General features: G+C 31.6%; 2 protein-coding genes across 2 annotated transcripts in view; one reads left to right on the top strand and one right to left on the bottom strand.

Moving 5' to 3' along the window:
• Positions 1–13,824, top strand: part of LOC145313092 (tyrosine-protein phosphatase 69D-like) — a 58,524-nt gene that overhangs the window by 33,214 nt on the left and 11,486 nt on the right. Inside the window, exons 17-18 of the mRNA XM_080152359.1 lie at positions 8,155–8,226; positions 8,764–8,833. Of these exons, the coding sequence (XP_080008485.1) occupies positions 8,155–8,226; positions 8,764–8,833 (142 nt within the window). The remainder of the gene's footprint in view (positions 1–8,154; positions 8,227–8,763; positions 8,834–13,824) is intronic.
• On the bottom strand, positions 235–5,094 carry LOC145313094 (ceramide-1-phosphate transfer protein-like). The gene is made up of 9 exons (XM_080152361.1): positions 4,976–5,094; positions 4,652–4,682; positions 3,977–4,036; positions 3,550–3,633; positions 2,735–2,846; positions 2,420–2,508; positions 1,962–2,018; positions 812–867; positions 235–587 (listed from the first exon to the last, which is right to left on the bottom strand). The coding sequence occupies exons 1-9, from the start codon at positions 5,041–5,043 to the stop codon at positions 503–505; spliced, it is 642 nt and encodes a 213-aa protein (XP_080008487.1). The 5' UTR covers positions 5,044–5,094; the 3' UTR covers positions 235–502.

Below are 13,824 nucleotides of genomic sequence, written 5' to 3' on the forward strand. Positions count from 1 at the left end.
AACACAAAATTTAATATTAGGGTATATTTAGTGATTTATAGACAATATTAGCTTAAATATTTTGTCTTTTTAATTTCTTTTTAGATTGTGTGATTTTTCATGAACTAAAATTAAACGACTTTAACAAAATCCTCTCAATATCTTCTGTATTAAACTTTACTGTCTTTTACAAATTTTAGTTAGCTTTGCAATGCTATTGACTTCTGATATAATTATCCTTGTGAAAAATAAAAATTAAAATCATTAAAATTTATTTTAAGCATATGAATATTATACAAAATTAATACATAAATACAAAATTACCATCATTACAAAACAAGCTCATAAACAATAGAATAAATCTATCAATATTAAATACTTTTATTTTGATGGCATAATAATCACTCGGGTTTTTTTTGAAAGCTTTTTTTAAAAGTTAGTATGTTTTTTTTGAAAGCTGCCAAATAACAAGGATGACAACACATGTAAGAAGCAGTGTAGCTGGTAAATACAAATTGAAATGCTAAGACTTGATGATGGCGTGTAGATCATGAGATTGGCAGATTTTCTCAACTAGTTCAAAGGCCTTGTTCATGCTTTCTACGGCTCTGAAATTTTAATATTTGGATTAGAACAAGAAGGTCTCATTATCACTTTTATTTTTGTCTAAGCGGTTTACCAAGATAAAATCATAACGAATGGAGCTGTTTAAAATTTTATCTTTTACAATAGAAATAAAATGTCTTTATTATGAAATAAACTTAAATAACGGACAAACGGGGCTGTTTTTTTTAGAGTAGCTACGCTACTCAATTGAAAGATATTGCCTTACCCTGGTAAATCTTCTTTTGCCTTCTTGATTGACTCTTCATCCCCTGCAGGGGCAACCTAAACAAATTGTTCAGCTAATTACTTTAAAAATTATTTTCTATCTCGACATTTATTATTCCATACAAAAAATAGGCAAAAAGAAACTTATTGTTTTTCTCAGCAAGTTTGACTCAAAGTATTTCAGAAATACACTTCCGTTCAAAGTTTGGATATTTCATGGAAAGTTTTTTTTGTCCATTTCTTGTGATTTTAGGCCAGATCTTTATGTATAATGTTAGCCCATCATTGTTCTAAATAATTTCATAAAGAAAAGATAAAAGCCTAGTTCACAAGAGACATAGGTCGACCTAAAGAAGCTTTAGGTTGACCGATTTTATTAAGGCATTTGTTAGTTGTACTTGTTTAGGTTGACCTACAGAATAAACCGGTTGACCTCTAAAAGTTGTTTGTGAACTGGGTATATAATTACTTTATGCCTATAATTTTAGATATGAACTATTTTATTAAGATTAAGTTAAGTAAAAGTACATGATATAAATTCTATTTTTATGCTTATAAAGATTGTTCTTAAGGAATGTTAACAATTTACCATAACATAGCAGAAAAATTCCAAAATTACTAATTTTATCATATACTAATAGATATGATGATGTTTTTCATTTTAGTATTATTACTTAATGTTAAGGTTTATTACCTACCTAGTACATTTTTAACATATTTCGTCGATTTCTTATCTTTGAATGTTGTAATATCAAAAAAAATATCTTAATAATATTTTTTTATTTAGCAAGGATATTTATGATGTAAGTAGCACAGCAACAATATACTAGCTACACTTTTGATTGATGAATGACAGTGAACTGTAATACAGTAATGATATAAGAGCTATGGACAATCATACTCTGGTTATATGGAAGTTATTTAAGAGGAAAGATACAGATTTTAGTGCCTACCATATAATAAAACTAGCTGTCTAGGGGCTTTCTACTTAGGCATCAATGGTCTAGAATAATAGCTTAAATCCAACCTAAGACTTAAATCTGATAATGAAATAGCGCAAAACCTTAAATAGAGAACCCTTTTGGTTCAGTAGTTTTGAGATCTTAAGCAACAAACAAACAAAAACCTTACAACTTTATATTAAAACATACCTTGAGTACTAGGCCTTGTTTAGTTGGCAGAAGGTTCATAGCCAATTTTGCTGCTTTCTAAATAAATAATATAATTAAAATGTTGAGTAAAGGAGCTGAAAGAAAAGTATATGTTTAAATTCTGCCGCCGACATAATTTTTTTTCATTACGTTTTTCACTAAATTAGGCTTTTTTGAATCATTTGAGACCATGTTTTCTCGTACTCATTCGAATCCGGTGGATAGGAACCGGTTCTCATCCATACGAAAAAACTATGTCTAGCATCGTATTATATCCAGCTTTCTACTAATATAAAAATGTACAATCATAAGATTAAAACCAGTTTTTTTAGCCGGTGCCTTCGGCACCTCGGGGCTAAAAAAAACTAATTTTAATCTCATAATTGTACATTCTATATCCGCGGAAAGCCGTTTATAATACGATGCGAGAAATAACTATTTTTTTTCTTGAAAAATACCTGTACAACCCAAGCATGATATTTCATGAGTGTAGTCTCATATGCAACAACTGATATGTTAACACAATTGTCTTTGTCATCAATTTCCTCTAAAAAATAAAAATTTCTTGTCAGAAGACTTCTCAAAAAGAAGTTTTTTTTTACTTTTAAAAAACCATGCCTAGAGTACAAATCCCAAAATTTCAAATTTGCTTATTAATCCTTTAAAGGTTACTTGTTTAACCCCCCCCCCCCCCCCCCTCCCGCCTAGTATATTGAGTTTATTTTATTGAAGCGCAACTTTGATATAATCGTTCTTGATGAATGAAAAGTTACCTAGTTTTCCCAGGAATGCCACAACATATTGTAGGGCTCTGTGCAGGATGACCAGATTTCTAGTGCCATTGTCCCCGTTGGCTTTCTTACCCTCCAACATTCCAGCACCTCTCTGTAATAAACAATTTTTTAAGGGTAGGAAAGGATAATGATTGACATAGGCTACTACATGACGTCCAAGGGTGTAGATAAAGTGTAAACTCTGAAACTCCTTACTTTTCCCCCTTTAAATAAAAAAATATTTGGGTATAGTTCCTTGTGTAACATCGCACCTTATGGGGCGATTCTTTGTATTTTTCACAGTAGTTTTTCTCCTATTTCTAGCCCAAGCGGGGCCAATTACCTAACCCTGTGGGGCAATCACCTAACCCAATATAACCTAACCTAACCTAAAATAACCTATAAAAAGCTATTTTAAAAATACGATGAATCGCCCCTTATGGGGCGATGTTACGAAAGGGACTATTCCCAAATATTTGATTAACCTCTTCAAGCATTTGAAACTCCTCATTTTACCCACCCCCAAAATAAAAAAAAACTTGGATGTAGGCTAATTTTTACTTCCCAAAATATTAATTTTACTTTTCTAGGGATAATTTAGATTTCTTGAATGGTTGTTATTCAAATTTCTTATCTTTAGTTGCCATTATTCACGATTACTCAAGTTGCCAAGATAAATACAAATGAGAACACTGTAGTACAGCCTATGACACCTTTATTAATTATTTTTTTTTACGAAAGCTCAGTATACCTAATTAGAAAACTAATAACAGAACATGAAAGACAAAGATTTAAATACAGATCAAAGTACTGACCTCATATAGAACCATATCTTCAACTGTTATATAATGTTCTTTTTTCTCTCCTGACATGTGTCTTCGCAGAGCATAAATTTTTGTCTGAACAATTTTAATTGGTATTTTCATTAATTATTTTTTCAAAAATGTAGGGAAAATATTGCATACAGTGTTCAATACCTAACTGCTTTAACTGCTGTAAAAAATTTTAAAAATAATATTGTTGATAACAATTAGAATATCATTTTCTACACTTTTAGAAAACAACATATTTTGTCTTAATGGCTAAATATATAATGAAAGATTTGAGTCAAAAGTGTTACAAGGAACGTATGATTCTAAAATTTGTCATTTAGCTAAGCAAAACATTCTCAAAGATAATAATAAATATTTGTAGAAAGACTTGCAACAGGCAAAAAAAATTTTAAAAATAATTACCAATTACCTGAACATCAATAGCCACCCATCCAAATACAGTTCCCAAAAGATTCAGAAATTTAAAAACCTAAAAAATGAAAAATCGTCCAAATCTTTTATCACGAATTTTTGTTTGTTAAGATATTATGGATTATTCATCGTATTTATTGATTTTCTATAATTTGAAGAATATTGCTTAACATGATATTAAATAAAATGAATTTAAAACAAGGATGACAACATCCATAAGTAGCGAAGCTCAAAAACGATGAAGGGATATTGGGAATAAATTTAATATAGAGCAGTGTCATACAATAAACATTAAACTTTATAAAATAGTGAAATCACATATCCTTTAAAATCACGCAACCTTTAAAATCATGAAAACTTAAAAATCTAGGAATCGATCTAGCACCGCAATTAATAGACAAATTCTTAATGAAACTTGATGGGAAAATGTAGAATATTTAGCCATCTATCTTGAAAACGAGTTGAGAAAATCACGAAAACGTAAAAATCTAGTAATCGATCTAGCACCCCAAATAACAGACAGATGGACAAAACAATAGATTAGATATGCATATATAATGGGAATCTTCACTAAAAATATAATTCGATGCTAGACATAGTTTTTTCTTATGGATGAGAACCGGTTCCTATCCACCGGATTCGAATGAATTCGAGAAATAAAATTATGTTTTACCTCTTCGTAACCATCTACATATTCTTTTAACCTAAAGTAAATAATTAAAATTAACAAGTAAAGCCTATTTTGTTAAGCATAGCTTAAGGAAAGAATTAAATAATAGTTACTTAATTGCATTTTAATATTCGTTGAAAATTGTCTGTAATACGATGCTGTACATTATTTTTCAGCGTGGCTGAGAACCGGTTCTAATACAGCGGATATTAATCGGTTTCAAAACCATATTGGAAATTAGAATCAATCATAAGTAGATAGATATATATATGCACAAATATGGAAAATATACACCCCTGGTTTTGTTACTGAACTTTTTGAACTTACCCGATTTTTGGTTCTTGAGTGGAGGTAGCAAAAAGTAGCTGTAGTCTAGGCAGCGAAAATTCTGTCATTTTTAAATGCCTAAAACTTTAGAAGATTTTTTTTTATAAACAATAAGCAACATGTTTCCATCCTACATTCTATAAGTACACTTATTTTAAAAAGATAGGATTATGGAAAGAAAACAAAGTAGCGGGTTTCGCCGTATTTTTAACAGTAGTTTTTGATAGGTTATTTAGGTAAATGTTATGGAGTGCCTCGAAGGGGCTAGAAATAGGAGAAAAGCTATCGTGAAAATACGACGAAACTCCCTACTTCGTTTTCTTTTCATGGTCTAAAAGAAATTAATCACTTGAGCCAATAATAGTTATTTCTCGCATCGTATTATAAACTGCTTTCCGCAGATATAGAATGTACAATTATAAGATTAAAACCAGTTTTTTTAAGCCCCGAGGGGTCAGAGGCACGGTCTAAAAAACTGGTTTTCATATTATGATTGTACCTTTTTATATTCGTAGATAGATGGATATAATACGATGCTAGACATAGTTTTTTCGTATGGATGAGAACCGGTTCCTCACCAGATTCGAATAAATACGAGAAAACTAATTTAAAAAAAATATTTTTTGTTTGATATTGCTGCGCTACTTAAGAACACATTTGTCCTAATATGTAACAAAATAAATTAAATAATAGTTTACTATCAATGAGTCAAAGTAGTTAACTTGACCTAGTAAATAAAACTAAATCCAAAACACATGTATAAAATTAAATAGTTTAATTGTGTAACAACTATTAAGTTGAAACTTTAATAAGTAAATGAAAAAGGATATTTCAAATGTTGACTCAACTTAGTTTATATGTTTATTTAATATTGTTAAAAAATATTTTTTAAATAGCAAATAAAAATCTTCTAAAGACTAAAACAACAAATGAAGAGAGACTTAAGATAGTAGAACAAGACAAACAACTGATTAATAACAGACTAGATTTCAACGTAGTAGTATTTTTTTTAAGGAAAGAGTTGCAATTGATTTTATTTTGAGTACTAATTTTAATTGTGATATCTTTGCTGTATAGCTCTAATAGTTCAGAATTTTGGCTACATTGATGTATAACCCTTAAATAACTCCATTTGAAATCTCTATTTTATGGCTATTGTAAGATCAGAATATTTGCTACATTGTTGTACAACCCTTATTCAGCTCTGTGTGATATCTCTGTTTTATGGCTCCGTTGCATGGCTCTGCCAGCTCTGGCCAGAGATAACAAGTTTTAACACAACAAGGATGACAACTTCCATTAAAGCAAAGCTCCAAATCTAAGTTTAAGTCTAAAGACAATTACACTTGTAGAGTGTCAGAACCAAAAAATTGTATATAAATTTTTTAAAAAATTGCTTAAATACAGGATACCTCCTGGTAAGTAATAATTTACAACCAAACTGAAATCGTTAAAATATTCCATTCTGGCCATAAAAAATATGAAAAAAAAAGTTTTCTTTACTTTTCAAATGACTAACAATAAAATTGTTAGAAATAAAAGGTGTCAAATTTCTACGCAATTATGAATCAGACTTCATTAAAATTAAGAAATCAATGTAGAAAATATTTTTTTAAAATATTTTTATATTTTCTCACCTAAGTACACATTTATTAGTAAAACTGTTATTTAAACTTTTTTATATTTTAGTAGAAATAGACAGGGACACGGCACTTGGAGTTAAAACAATGCAATACTTTTGTTTTAGATAATTGTCCTCATAATTTTCAATTTTTGATCGGTGGAAAAGATGAAGGATTATCTCCAGGTGCCGGAACCCTGTCCCTGCTGTTAAAAAGATAATAAATCGTACCTAACTACCAAAGGAATCACCATGCAAAGTTTGAAATCGATAGGACAATTCTAACATGCCTAAATTAACGAAAAACAAGCCATCTCTCTGTGACGGACGGACGTACGGACCTGCACTAATTATAGAAAAGCTTCGCTTTTAATAAATATTGCTATCTCTTCAGATAAAACCTTCCAACTGTGTTTGCTCTTTCTCTATATTCTCTCTTTTTTCTGGATAATAGAGTTGCAGATATAGATAACCAGTCTGAGTTGCAAAACGGATATTTTACTATTGTCCCATCTTTCTACCTTTTCAAATGATGTAACTTTATTAAACCAGAACATACACTTCGATAATATTTCAAATTTTATTAACTATTTCTTTTTTTAAATTATTTTGTAACGCTTTTTTCTGATTAAATGTTAAACTTAACTTTCTTTTTATAAGTGTAATTGGTCCTAAATATGCTAGTTAGTAATCTGAATCTTAACCAACTTAATCAATTTTAAGAATAGTCTAGGATAGGGGTAAACATTCTTAAGTAAAAATAGAAAAATAGGCGGGCATATATTTTTGTAATTTCTTAATAAAAAGTAACAGGATGTCTATCTGTCTGTTTGTACCGAAGGATGTTGCTAACCGCTGAACCTATATGGTTCTCCTTTACAGTGTAGCTTATCATATATTCTAGGAAGGTTTATAGCTATTTTTGTGGAGGGAACCACCACCCTCCAAAGATAAATCGTCCCTGGAAATAAGATATTTTTGACATTCTTCCATTTAAAATGATTAAAATCATAGAAAATCTATTCCTACTTACATATTATTATAAAACTTGTGATGTATCTATTAGATAAGTTTCATGTTGCATAAATATTGAATAACTCACTTACTCCACACACACTAAATCAGTTTAACTGTCATGCACGATACACAAGACTTTCTGTACGCTAGCTGTAGAAAGCGTAGCTAGCTACTCAATGATAAAATAAGGATATATTCATTAGTATAGTTAAAATGCTTATAAACTAAACAAACCCTGGTCCTATAAGAAGCTTCACTGTATAAAATATCCATACAGGTTCATCGGTTCGCTTCACACACGCACGCGCACACATAGGCAGATAAACATCCTGTTACTCTTATTTAAGGACATATGATCATTTAAATATCCCTCAAACATTGCTGCCAGTGAAGCTTATAACAAATAGATACAGTTAAACTATTTTGTTGTATTAAACCCTAGTATACATGTCACATGAGAAGACTGTTGTTAACAAATGGATGCAGAATACGTTGATGTTATGAGGGGACCTCGTAGATATTTATTTATAAATGTTTTTAGATATGGATCGTATCGGTCTAGCGTGTACGTGGTCCTATCCGTGTTGGTCCAACAAATGAAAAAGGAGGGCAGGTAACAAATCTTTTATTTTAATATTTTTTTATTTCAGATTATAGGTACAAGTTTAAAAAAAGGGGGGACAGAACAGTGACGTCAAAGCTTTTTATTTTGAGGAGTGTAAAATTAGGGTTTCCAAAGGTTTGAGGGGGCAAAATGGAGGGCTTATGACAGGATTTACTAAACGATCTCGTAATTTAAGTCTCTAGGATATTTACCAGAACTCTAGGAAGAAAAAGTCATATACAGCTTCCAAGAATAACTATCTAAGAAATTTTTGCTATATTGCTGTAGGATGTGCCATACTAAGAAAAATTATTTTGACTTTATATTTTCAAAAATCTTTTAACAACAATTCCTTTTTATATCAAATTATTTTCAGAACCAGTAAATGTTATAATAAAAATACCTTTTTGATATTTGTCTATTTGGCGGGATTGTTCAATGCTAAAAGGGACAAAGTAATCAAACCTGATACAATGTCAGAAAATATTACTTCCAAACAGCATTCCTTCGGAATTATTCTCTATTATAACTTTCTATTACTTATAGGTGTGATGTTTTCACTGGAGTCCGCAAGCTTAGAGCACAGCGTCAGGGTATGATTCAAGACCTTACACAGGTAAATACTTAACATCATGTCACTTAATTCGCAATTCTTATTGGTTGAAAATAAGGGTAACTTGAATAGCAATGATGTTCTACATTCTGATTGGACCATTCAAGACAGTTAGAAACTTGAATCACGTGACTGAATCCTCGATTCTCATTGGTTACTATACCACTGGACCATTTAAGACCTTTCACATGTAAATACTTCGATCACATGACTGAATCCGCGATTCTCATTGGTCCATTAAACAGGGTAATACTTCAATCACGTGATTGAATCCGTGATTCTTATTAGTCCATTAAAGACCTTACACAGGTAAATACTTCAATCACGTGACCGAATCCGTGTTCTCATTTGTTAAATTGAATAATATTCTTTCTCGTATTCATTCGAATCCAGTGGATAGGAACCGGTTCTCATCCATACTAAAAAACTATGACTAGCATTTTATTATATCCAGCTTTCTACGAATATAAAAATGTACAATCATAAGATTAAAACCAGTTTTTTTAGCCGTTTATAATACGATGCGAGAAATAACTATTATTCTGATTGGTCCATTCAAGACCTTTTATCATGTGACTGAATCCGTTATTGCATTGATTGAAAATAGGGGTAACTTAAAAATTAAATATCATATTCTTAATTCTGATTGGTCCATTCAAGAACTTACACATTTAAATACCTAAATCACGTGAATGAATCTGCGATTCTCATTGGTTGAGAATTATTGAAGAATAAATGAATATTCTTTTTTTATGATCGGTATATTCGAGACATTACAGAAGTCCCCTTTACAATTAGTTTTAAAACGAAAAAGTCAAAAATATTTGGTGGCGTGCGGTATTTTTCAAGGGGATAATTTCTTATTGGTGGGTGGAGGTACTCTTCTCTTAGATAGTTATCAAACTTCCCAAACCTTTGGCAAGCTTAACTGTAAAGGAGAACCATATCGGTCCAGCGGTTAGTGAGAGATCCTTTGGTAAAAACATACTGACAAACAGATAGACTAAAGGCTAAAAAGCGAAAGTAAATTTACAAATGTACTAGCTAAGTAGTAATTGTATAGTACTCATTTTTTAATCACATAATAACTTGTAAAATGATACTTTTTAGCATTCTTTGTCGTGCAGCTAATCTATACCTTATTTTTTCCGTCTTACCAAGTAACCTTGCGTTTAGATTCATATAGGGTTGGGCCGGATATCTGGCCAACGTTCGATATCCGGCTGGATAACCAGATATCCGGCCGGATAACCGGATATCTGGCGTCAAAAATTAGCCGGATATCATGAAACCGGATATTGAAAATGGCCGGATATCCGGCCGGATAACCGGCCAGACCGGATATCCGGCCCAACCCTAGATTCATATTTGGGTAGGTAATAAAATATAAAAGTTTCTTGTCTTGCGCTGCGCAACTAATATACATTATTTTCCTTGTTTGTACAAAAAAATTTTTAATGTTTTTCTTAAGAAAACTCAAAGAACTAAACTGCATGTATTTTAAAAACAAATACACTGTACAATTGGAATATGGATAAGGGTCCCTAAAATGAATAAATATTTGAAAATGGAAGGGAGGAGAAATCGAACTGCTCCCTCAAACACGTTCTCTTATTCGTTGGCTTAAAATTTTAAGCAACTTTTATTTTATTGGTTGGTACCTAGGTATAAGCTATTCCATCAAAAAATTTTGAACAACGTGAAGGGGTAATTTTGTCCTTTTATATTTAGGGTGTACATCAAGTTACTGTCTATTATCCCTTAAAGACCCCTTGGAAAGGAGTAATATATTGACAGATATAGAATTGCTAGAATAATTAAAAGCGAAGCTTTCTATAATTAGGGTCGGTCCATCCGTACGTCCGTAACGGTTAGCTCTTTTCGTTGATTTAGGCAAGTTAGAATTGTCCTATCGATTTCAAACTTTGCATGGTGATTCCTGTAGTATTTAGGTACAATTTAGAAAGCGTAGCAACTCTATATTCATTACAACAAAGTACAATGTTATAAGCAATGCAACTCTATGATCAAGCCCTAACAATGTAAGTATATCCATTAACATTATCCTTTATCCAGAAGTTTTTCAACAAATTTACTTACAATTTGGCTTTGACTCTTTTAAACATTTATATTCTGATTATTCAGTTCTAACACTATACAAGTGTTAATGTCCGTTTGTCCTATCGTTTCAGAGCTTCGCTTTTATGGATGTTGTCATCCTTGTTTCGAGAATATTATTCCTTGTCCCTATCCCTGACAACGCATAAGAAATGCAAAGTAAAACTAACCCAAGGTCAATCATTTAAAAGGACAATGTTCAATTTTCATTATTACGCATCTGTTCTTAACCACGAAGTGCCTGTCGAGAACTAAACGGCCATCCCCTATTTTTCTTATGCCTAACCCTTGCAATGCATGCCTTTATATTACCTAAAATAGACTTATCTGACCTCACCTAAACGAACAAAAACTACCCCTCTTCTTTATTTAAATTATAAATTAAGGGGGGGGGGATTAGTGCTGAACAGGATATAAATATCATGGGGAACAAACCAACGAACCTTTTTAAAAGCGAAGCTTTTGTATAATTAGGGTAGGTTCGTCCGTAACGAATAGCTTATTTCGTTAATTTATGCATGTTAAAATTGTCCAATCAATTTCAAACTTTGCATTGTGATTCCTGTAGTAGTTAGGTACAATTTAGAAAGCTTAGCAACTCTATAATCATTACCAGAATGTCCGTACGTTCATTTTTAACATGTTGATTTTTTTTTACTTTTTTAACAAAAAATTTTTCTGATCTAATTATCCGATTGATCTGATTTTTGGTATATAATCAAGTCCTAAAAATGTAAGTATGTCCAATCCATAAACATTATCCTGTATCAAGCTGTTTTACAAATTTACTCACAATTTTGCTTTGACTCTTATACATTTATTTTCTGATTATTCAGTTCTGTTACTATACAAGTGATATTGTCCGTTTGTCCTACCTTTTCAGAGCTTCGCTTTTATGGATGTTGTCAACCTTGTTTAAAGAAGACGAAACTGACTTATCACTTTAAACCAACTTTATTTTGTTTATGCGAGCAATTAACTTAACATTTTGATAAAACACCAATTCTTGTTTTATTTAATGTTTGATATAAAGATATATGTTTATACTTTATATTTAACTATTTCTATACTGTGCTGTTTACAATCTTAATATACAACTGTGGATTTATTTATTTGTATTTTTGTGTGTTTATTTGTGTGTGTGTGTATGTGTGAGTAAGGGTGTGTGTTTGCAGGAAAAGACACACGTATTTGATATGAAAAACGCAGTACAAAAAATGTTTTAAGAACTGTTAAAAATTAATGTTAAGAATGATGAATATACCTTTATATAAAAGTAACAGGATGTCTGTCGCTGTTTGCCAAAGGATCTTGCTAACTTCTTAACCGATATGGTCTAAAAGTCCTGGGAAGGTTTGTAACTATTTTAGGTGAAGATACTTCCCCCTCCCCTTCACTCAAGTTCCCCTGGTTTTGAGATAATATGCTGTCCCCTTTTCCTTTATAAAACAACCCCCTGTAGGGTAGGGGTGAAGCTACTGTTTTTATTTCGGAAAACTTTTCTTTTCCTCTTTGATAGTGTGTGTGTGTGTGTGTGTGTGTGTGTGTGTGTGTGTGTGTGTGTGTGTGTGTGTGTAAGAGTGTCTTAGCTTAGCTGTTATATGCATACTGAAGGTCTAGTTACATTTTATTCAATCACAATTCTTTTTAAAGGTAACAGGATGTTTGTCTGTTTTGTGTGTACTGAAAGATCTCGCTAACTACTAAACTAATATGGTTCTCCTAAACACTAAAGCTTCGCATAGGTCCAAAGAAGATTTAGACTATTTTTCAAGAGAAATCGCCCCTAGAAAAAAACCTCCCCACACCTTAAGTGCCCCTAGAAGCCTCAAGGGGCGTAGCCACTAGAAGCTTAATATAGCATAATTTAAGTAAATCAAAATATAGTTTTACAAAAAAGAAACTTAAAACTATCAAAATAATTCATTAATTACAAAAGGATTAAATTTAGAAATATGTGACGATATCTAATCTAATGTATACATCTCTGTATATAAATGATAACATATGATATTTTATTCAATTGGTGTATGATTCATTATGTCCTTAATATGCTAAATTATCAAATTATTTTTGATAATAAAATATATTTTTTTAAAGCAAGGATTTTCTATGCTAAAGATTATATTGATATTTTATCGGAATTTGTTTTAAGGCTTCAGAAATTCCTTTTTTGTTTTAAAATGATTGTTTACCTTGATTACCTCGAATTTCTCAGTCGCAATTCATTCACGCAACTTCCCCTTGGTTGTGTAAGAAGGGTGATGATTGGGTAGTTTGCCATACTCGGCGAGGGTGAGGTAATAAAGAGTAGGTCCCTTGAGACAGCGGGTCAAGTACTTGTACTTGAGCGTGGACCTTGAGCTGGCCTTGGTGCTAGCATACAAAAGTGTCTCGTCCTACTCCATGACTACTTAGGTCCAAACACTAAGAAACTATGGCTACACACACACACACACCTTGATTACCTCCAGAGGATGGGATACACCATTAGGTTGGAATTTTGCGACTTTCCGAATAAAATGCTGCACTTAAAGTTTATGATTATGTGGTTAAGCGTTTTATATTTACCTTTGTCTAAAAGCTCTAACCATATTAAAGTCTTAACTATGTATACTATTGAGACTGAGTTGCCATTGTTTTTCAACATTAGCAACCATTTTTGACGTCTTTAGTTAAGACGCGATTTACCTCTTCAGAAAATTTGTCTTAGGCCATTTAAGGTATACATGCAGAAGGGGGTCAAGTGTGTCCTCACCCCTCTCACAGCTTTAAAGAGATTAATGCACCCCCTTAGGGGTTCAATCTTAATACACCATTGCATTGTAATGTACACCCCTCTGATGATAAAATAACATTCATTTTATTGTCTGTAT

Source organism: Acartia tonsa, chromosome 3 (assembly GCF_053477335.1).
Source record: "Acartia tonsa isolate MP-2025a chromosome 3, ASM5347733v1, whole genome shotgun sequence".
In the NCBI taxonomy this organism is placed as follows: domain Eukaryota; kingdom Metazoa; phylum Arthropoda; class Copepoda; order Calanoida; family Acartiidae; genus Acartia; species Acartia tonsa.

Coding starts and splice junctions, on each gene's coding strand:
- LOC145313094 (XM_080152361.1), bottom strand. CDS start 5,043: ATGACAGAATTTTCGCTGCCTAGACTACAGCTACTTTTTGCTACCTCC. Junction 3,634..3,976: donor GGGTGGCTATTGATGTTCAG/GTAATTGGTAAT, acceptor AAAATTGTTCAG/ACAAAAATTTATGCTCTGCG. Junction 868..1,961: donor AACAAGGCCTAGTACTCAAG/GTATGTTTTAAT, acceptor CAATTTGTTTAG/GTTGCCCCTGCAGGGGATGA.